This window comes from Nylanderia fulva, unplaced genomic scaffold, assembly GCF_048542155.1.
Source record: "Nylanderia fulva isolate GAGA-0341 unplaced genomic scaffold, ASM4854215v1 Scaffold39, whole genome shotgun sequence".
NCBI lineage: Eukaryota > Metazoa > Arthropoda > Insecta > Hymenoptera > Formicidae > Nylanderia > Nylanderia fulva.
Window position 1 is genome coordinate 206961 of NW_028190466.1, and position 8085 is coordinate 215045.

The 8085-nt window shown below is 38.0% G+C and overlaps 1 protein-coding gene across 1 annotated transcript; it reads left to right on the forward strand.

Annotated features, from left to right (window-relative positions):
* Nucleotides 1-907: 907 nt before the first annotated feature.
* On the forward strand, nucleotides 908-3630 carry LOC114940157 (uncharacterized). Its single transcript, XM_085485715.1, has 3 exons — nucleotides 908-2221; nucleotides 2619-2838; nucleotides 3074-3630. The coding sequence occupies exons 1-3, from the start codon at nucleotides 908-910 to the stop codon at nucleotides 3628-3630; spliced, it is 2091 nt and encodes a 696-aa protein (XP_085341841.1).
* The last annotated feature ends 4455 nt before the right edge of the window (nucleotides 3631-8085 follow it).

The following is an 8085-nucleotide window of genomic DNA, read 5'->3' on the forward strand; positions in this document are numbered from 1 at the left end:
GTTACGCGGAGTGTTGTGCATACAATTAGATTGCCACGAATAGTCCGGCAATAAAAACGAGGCTTCGCGCTATCAACCAGGGCGCAACTCATTGTTTAAATACGAACTGTATAGTTCCTAATGATCACTCTCAATCAGCTCTCGGTTCACATGTCAGTGACCGTACATAAGTGTCTCACACTTAAGCAAGTTCACGTGTCAGTGAAATTACTCTCATGTTTTTCTTTCGCATGACGATTATTAAATCGTATGTAAGAACAATTAAAGGAAATTTAATATTTGTGTAGGAGGATATTTTGCGCGTACAGATTAGCAGTGTCCTTCAAATCAAACATAGTCGACGAACAAACAAGTGCGAAAAAACATTCTATGTGTACGACGAACAAAGGTTATCGAAAATTCCTTCGAATTTCAGACTCGAAATTATGATCATGAATAGCAAGCGTGATCGACGTATGCATACTCAGTGTATTATACTCGCATTGTTGTGAAGAGAATAATGAAATAACCTTGTTAACGATTTCATTTTTTTTTGTTTAACGTGTGCTATGTGAAGGAATAAATACTTTTGGTAATGTGTTAAACTTGAATGTTCAATGAATTTTTTTTGATTCGGCACTGGCCTAACTTGCCATTTCCTTCGCGCACCAAATTCGGAGCGCGTCCACCCTACATCAAGATAGTTTAAATATCTCGTTTACATTGAAACATTTTGGTCCTTCGAGCCGGATGAAGGAGTGGCAGCGAATCAAAGTGTTCATTGAGTGTTTCGAAAACAAACTCTATTGACAGTCTAAGTGATAATCCAGTACATGTCGATTCAATTTTACTCTTATCGGCGATAGTGACCTCCCACGTGATACCATCTATAGCAGTTCAATAACAGTCAGTGAATTTTAGTGTCGAGATGGAATCGGCATTTGCGAATCAACAAACTGCATTCCACTTGATAGGGCGATCTCTCGCTAATTTCAAAAAATTCGGTCGTTCAAACTGGACGCCCGCAAAAATTCGCTCAAGATTAGCGAGTTTGCAAGAAACGTGGAATCAGTGCGTGCGCAATCACGCGATTCTTATTCAACTTGTTCCCGAAGAAGACCGAGATGAATTAGACTACTTCAAAGATGATCAATTTGCCGCTCATGAAGATATTTATCAGACAGCCAAGGACTTCATGAACGAGTGCCTCGAGGAAGTAGCTCCGGTCGTAAGTCACGATTCGTCAACCGACACTACATTTTCTCGAAGCGAACCCGCGTCTTTTTCGTTAAAGCATCTTCCACCAATTAAACTACCTCCGTTTTCCGGGAAATCCGACGAGTGGGAAACGTTTCGAGATCGATTTCAAGCGCTAATTATCGATAATCGAGACCTTGCAGAATTTAGTAAAATGCATTTTTTAGTATCGAGTCTCACCGGCAGTGCTCGCGACGCGATAGCCGGCATTAAAGTTATTGCAGATAACTTTCAAGTAGCATGGAAAGCATTAACAGTCAGATTTGAGAATAAACGCAGACTAATTGAGACTCATTTATCTACTTTATATCATCTTCCCAAAATGACGCGCGAGTCAGCTGTCGAGCTCCACGCATTGCGCGACAAAACCGAGCAAGTAATTTCTACGTTAAACCGTCTCGATCGGTCTTCGGACGATATAGTTAGTGATTTGCTAGTTTACTTTATATCACAAAAGTTCGATTCTGCGACGCGTAGAGCGTGGAAACTCAAAACGAGCGATAGCGATGATCCCCCAACTTATAAAGAATTAACACGTTTTCTATCATCGCGCGCTCTCGCTCTTGAAGAGCTTCATTCTTATGAAAGCGATAAATCGAAGTTACATTCAAAAGTGACGAGCGCAACAGCCACTGCGTCATTTGAATTGTCATGTTTGATGTGCAAGCAACAGCATATTTTCTCTAAATGTCCACAGTTTGTTTCAAAGAGTCCTCATCAGCGACGCGAGTTAGTGAAAAAATTCCGTTGCTTCAATTGTCTGAGCAAAAATCACTCGGTAAATGATTGTCAAAGCAAATTTACGTGTCGTTTTTGTAGTAAAAAACATCATACGATGATTCATCTGGAATCGGACTCCTTGCGACAAACCAATTCTAACGTATCAAATGCGCATAACGAGAACGAAAATGCGGCGAGCGTGGCAGCGCTTTCATCCATTACATTGACTACCGCTCCGACTCCGGTAGTCTTATCAACTGCCAAGGTAAACTTGCGTGCGCCTTCAGGCCGTTTGTTGACCGTCAGAGCCCTGCTTGACGGTGGATCGGAGCTCACTTTTATTTCAGAGCGAGTTGCACAAAATTTACGTCTAACGCGTATACGAACGTTTACGTCCACAACGGGAATCAGCTGCGTAAACACCGGAATTTGTCGCTGCATTAATTTACATTACGCCTCGTGATAAACCCGAACCAATTTTTACTACCGTCGCCTACATTATGAAATCATTGACAAGATATGCTCCCAGAAGCGTTTCGAATTTGCATGAGTGGAAACACATTTCGAATCTCAAATTAGCCGATAATGATCCTACCGGATCAACGCAGATAGACCTCATAATCGGAGCTGACTTATACAATTAAGTACTCATTAATGTGCAGAATGGACCAGTCGGGCAACCAGGCGCCATACAGTCACATTTTGGGTGGATCTTGTCAGGAACCACATCTGTTCCAAGTCATATCGAACAGAACACTTGCGTAGTTGGTTCAACCTTTATTTCATCGCTCGCGTTAAACAAAAATCAAGGTTCACGAGTTTCTAGATCAAATCAAAGATATCAAGTGGTCGCTCATCATTGTTCGTTAGAATATCAATTACGTAAATTTTGGAAGAGCGAAGAAACGCCTCAATTTAGACAACTCCCTCCCGAGGATAAGAGCTGTGAAGAGCACTTCCAGCGAACTCACTCGAGAACAGCAGATGGAAAATATATTGTGCGTCTTCCTTTTCGCGAAAACCTTCCAATTAAAAATAGGCGAATCCCGAGAAATAGCGGCGCGTCGACTTTCTTCACTGATTCACAAACTTAAAAGTCAACCCTCTATTACTTCAGAGTATTGCGAATTCATGCGCGACTACGAAGATCTAGGGCATATGCAACCCGTTCCTCCCGTAGAAACTCATCACTCACAAGTCGTGTACATCCCGCATCATCCAGTTATCCGAGAGGCAAGCTCCACTACTCGTTTAAGGGTTGTCTTCGACGCGTCCTGCAAGACGACCAACGGAACTTCTCTCAACGACCACATGCTTAAAGGTCCTAAGTTGCAAACGGATTTACAGGCCGTTATATTGCGTTGGCGACAATATAAATTCGTCTATTCCGCGGATCTAGCCAAAATGTACAGGCAAATTCTCGTCGATCCAAGAGACCGAGACTATCAGCGCATATTGTGGATCGACAGTAACTCAAACATTCAAGAATATCAATTACTTACAGTCACTTACGGTACCGCTTCAGCTCCATTCCTTGCGCTCCGAGTAATTAATCAATTGAATGAAGACGAAGGTCCTTCTTTTCCGTTGGCTTCCGCCATTTTGCGCGATAACATCTACGTTGACGACGTACTATTCGGAGCAAATGACATTTCGCAGCTAAGACATTCGTAATCAACTTCGCGAATTATTAAACCGCGGCGGTTTCACCCTTCGAAAGTGGGCAAGTAACCAATCGGAGTTGTTAACAGATATCCTATCTGCTGATCACGGTCTAGCTTGCTCGAAGACTCTCGAATCCGACGATAACTTGAAGGTACTCGGCATCTCTTGGAATCCCTCGCATGACAGTTTTCAATTCCAAGTCAACCTTCCTAATACCTTTCCTATCACAAAGCGAACGATACTTTCAACAATAGCTAAGTTATTTGATCCTCTCGGATGGGTTACACCCGTCGTTCTTAAGGCAAAGTTAGTTATGCAACATTTGTGGCGACAAAAAATAGGTTGGGATGACCCCATTCCTAAAGAAATTCGGTCACATTGGAAATTAATTTACGATTCTCTTTCTCACATCACAGATATCAAATTGGGTAGATGGATAAACCGTGATTCAGACACAGCGAGTGTAGAATTACATGGATTTGCTGATGCATCAACCGTAGCTTTCGCCGCAGTAGTCTTTCTAAGAATAACCTCGCGTTCAGGACAAATCAAAGTCTCACTTCTTGCCGGACGATCTAAAGTCGCTCCCATTAAACTAATGAGCGTCCCTCGTCTTGAACTCTCAGCGGCAGTCATATTAGTTCGTTTGATTAATTTCATAAAAGAATCTCTTCATTTAACGAACGTTCCGATTCATTGTTGGACAGATTCCACCGTAGTTCTTGCTTGGTCGAACAAACACCCTTCAACCTGGAAAACTTTCATTTCTCATCGGGTGTCAGAAATCCAAACACAATTACCCGACGGTGCATGGCATCACGTAAGCACAACCGATAATCCCGCCGATTGCGCTTCGCGCGGATTACTCGGTTCCGAATTACATTCCCTTCGACTTTGGTGGCATGGGCCCTCCTGGTTAAGTCTCCCCGCAAACGACTGGCCTAAGTCTATCAAAGTAACCTCACAAGAAACTTAATTAGAATTAAAAGCTTGCAAAATTCATCAAGTCAACGCTCCTGATTTGTGGGACTTAGCTTCCCGCTATTCTTGGTGGCCGAAATTAGTGCGCGTCACTGCATATGTTTACCGATTTATAGATAATTGCCGAACAAAGCGACAAGAAAAGCATGACAATCATCTCAATTCTCACGCTCTCACAGCATCCGAATTCAATCGAACTCGGAATTTTTGAATACAAACAGCTCAAGCTGCCGTGTTCGAGAGCGAACTTCACAAATTAAAACTTAATCAAGCAGTATCCATAAAATCTCGTATATATTCATTAACTCCATTTCTTGACTCCACCGGTTTAATACGAGTCGGTGGACGACTTGAGCATTCACAATTATCATTTGAATCCAAACATCCACTCTTGTTAGCCGACCATCCAATTTCTACTATGATTATTTCATATACTCATATCGTTTCTAAAAAAAATATGAAAATTGCAATAAGCAGTTAGATAATTTTTCTTTAAGACAACTATGTGTTTTCTTTACACCAATTGATTCGTCTCATTATTCTGTGCATAAAAGTATTAAGGTATGATAATCGAAAAATGAATATTTCCCAAGATATTTTGTATTTTATGTCAAAATACTGCAAATTTGCAGCCTTAATAACTCGAAAAATACTTCATGAAAAAATATTTTATTGTAGTGTTTTGGAAAGATCTCGAAGTCAGCTACAAAAGTATGCAAGAAAAAATATAGTGTTCCATTTAAGAAATTGAAGTTGACCTTTACGTAACCTTCAAATGGCTTTAATTATATAATTAAATTAAATAATAATGTTAATCTATCGTTCTCCGATTAATTTCGTTTATATCAATTGTCAATTAAATAATCTTTAATTGACTTCGATCATATTAATTGTTAATTAAGCGATCTTTGATTAATCTAGCTTATATCAATTGTCATTGTAACGAAATCTAATTAATCTTTCTAAAATTAATCGTCAATTAAAAAAATTTTAATTACATTTGATTACATCTTTTGTAATTAAATGTCATAATTAATTTGAAAAGTAATTAATTAATGAGCATCTCTGCTGAGTATATTGATTAAATTTAATTAAATTAAAATATAACTAACCTCTACGGTATTCGGCGGCAACGGGGCCGGCGGCGACGGGGCCGGCGGCGACGGGCTCGGCGGCGACGTGGTCGGCTTCATGCATTGGTATCTGAAATGTATAAAGAGTATTAGTTTTATAATAGTTTTTTATAATAAAAAATAATAGTATTTTATAATAAAAAATAAAATACTTACATCTGCCATTTCGGTGTTTGAGTACATCTGGAATTATAATAAAATGAAATATATTTAACAGATTAAAAAGAAGAAAATATTATATATATATATATATATATATAAAATATGTGGAAAAATAGAATCAGTGTTAAAAGATGACAAAATGTGACAAGAAGAGAAGTTAATTCGGCAGTTGTGCACTCGCGAATTGTATGAGCGCACGTGATCGCGGCCGGGCGCAAGGATATGGGGTGTTGAAATTTACTTGGTTGGGCGTTAAAAGTTCCATGTGACTGTTAAATGCGCGTGATTTGATTGAGCCGGAAATTCTAAAGATCTCCTTAATTAATTACACACGTACGAATTTTAACACTTGTTCGAATCGCGTCCCCTTGCGCTCAACCGTATAATAGACAAAATAAGATCTGGATATTTCGAACACCTGATGTAACGAGTCGGTGCGCGTAAACAAGTTTTTATGCGCGAACGACAAGAGTAACATTAAAGTACGTTCGAAATATATCTATTGCAAAACTATATGTAAAATCATAATTATAATCACGGAACCAATAAATAAGATGTGAATATCTCAAAAATTCACGAAAAGATCCCGAAAAGTTCATAAAAATGACAATGTTCCGTCGCTTAATGCTAGTCGTTCTCGCGAAATAAATTATTAATAATAAACGAACTTAATTGCTGACTACTAATTAACTGATTCTACATTTTATTAAAGACGATGATGATGTTAGAACGATAGTTTACAGAATCTTATATGTATATGACTTACTAAGGTTAGTTGCTGATATGTTAATCTTCTCACGACCACAAACTGATTAGACCGCAGGCTGCGCGACAGGGGTGCGTAATCGTGCGGCTTGTATTTAGAATGATATGCTTGATGCCACGCGTGTCACACGTGTTGTTCTTGGCCGCGTGTTCATATCATCGATGTTTTCGACAATTTTCGGTGCGACGAAATAATCGCTGCTTTAATCAGGTAATGATTTTATATTGTACGTATCAAAATATTTATTATAAATAAATTTGTGAATATGTTGATGAAGTTAATGTGTAAAGTTATAAGATAATTAATTCTTTATATATTTGGATTATAATTAAATATTAATTTTATAATAGTACAGACACACACACACACACACACACACACACTCGCGCGCGCGCTTATGTCCGTGTGTTGATACGTATATCTATATTCTTTAATTAATATTTAAATTTATATTGTACATATGCAGAATATATACAGGGTGTTAAAAAAGTGTCGCATTTGCTCAGCACCATTCGATAGAGAATGAAAATCTAAGAGAAAATGTCTAATACTATTTTTCGATTTGATTAATAATTTCACCGCAATTAATTATTGTAATCAGTCAATCAGCGCGGAGTTACAAGAGTAAGTCAGGGGCGGGCGCGCGAAGTTAGCTGCGGCGCGGCGGCAACCGCGCTCACGTATGGTACGCAGTTTTACTTTTTCATAGCATAAACAATATTCCATTTATTATAAAAAGATTAAATGATTAATTGTCTTATAAAATATAAATGAAATAAATTTATGTTAATACATAAAAATAATTCGGTGAATTAAAATTATGTCGAGACAACATAAAAATTCGAAATTATTATTATGTGGCAATATAATTTCAACTTATCGAATTTTTATTATGTGGCGTTATAATAATAATTCGATGAATTAAAATTATATCGCGATATACAGATATTTCGGTGAATTAAAATTATGTCGAGACATAAAAATAATTCGATGAATTAAAACAGTGCTCGGAATTAGTTGCTCTTTTCGAGCCGATTTCGCGAGCGACGGGGCGGGTTCCCCCACTACCGTCGAGACTCGACGGCGGAGTCGTCGTCACTCCGAGCAACGCTATATCTCAGGAGCGTCGCTAAACATGTTAAGTTGTGCCTTCCGCCAAATCGTCATTATTATTACATTATTTATATTTTTGTTAAATAATAACTGAATATTAACATTTTTATTATTAATGTAATTATAAATGTAATCTATATTGTTCATAGATACATGTATATATATTGTATACGTATATATGTTATAGATTACATTTATAATTATATTAATAATAGAAATAATATAAATATTAAAAATAATATTTAATAATTATAATCTTACACAACAATAGTTTTCCACATCACCCGTGAGGTACTATTGCAGATGCGT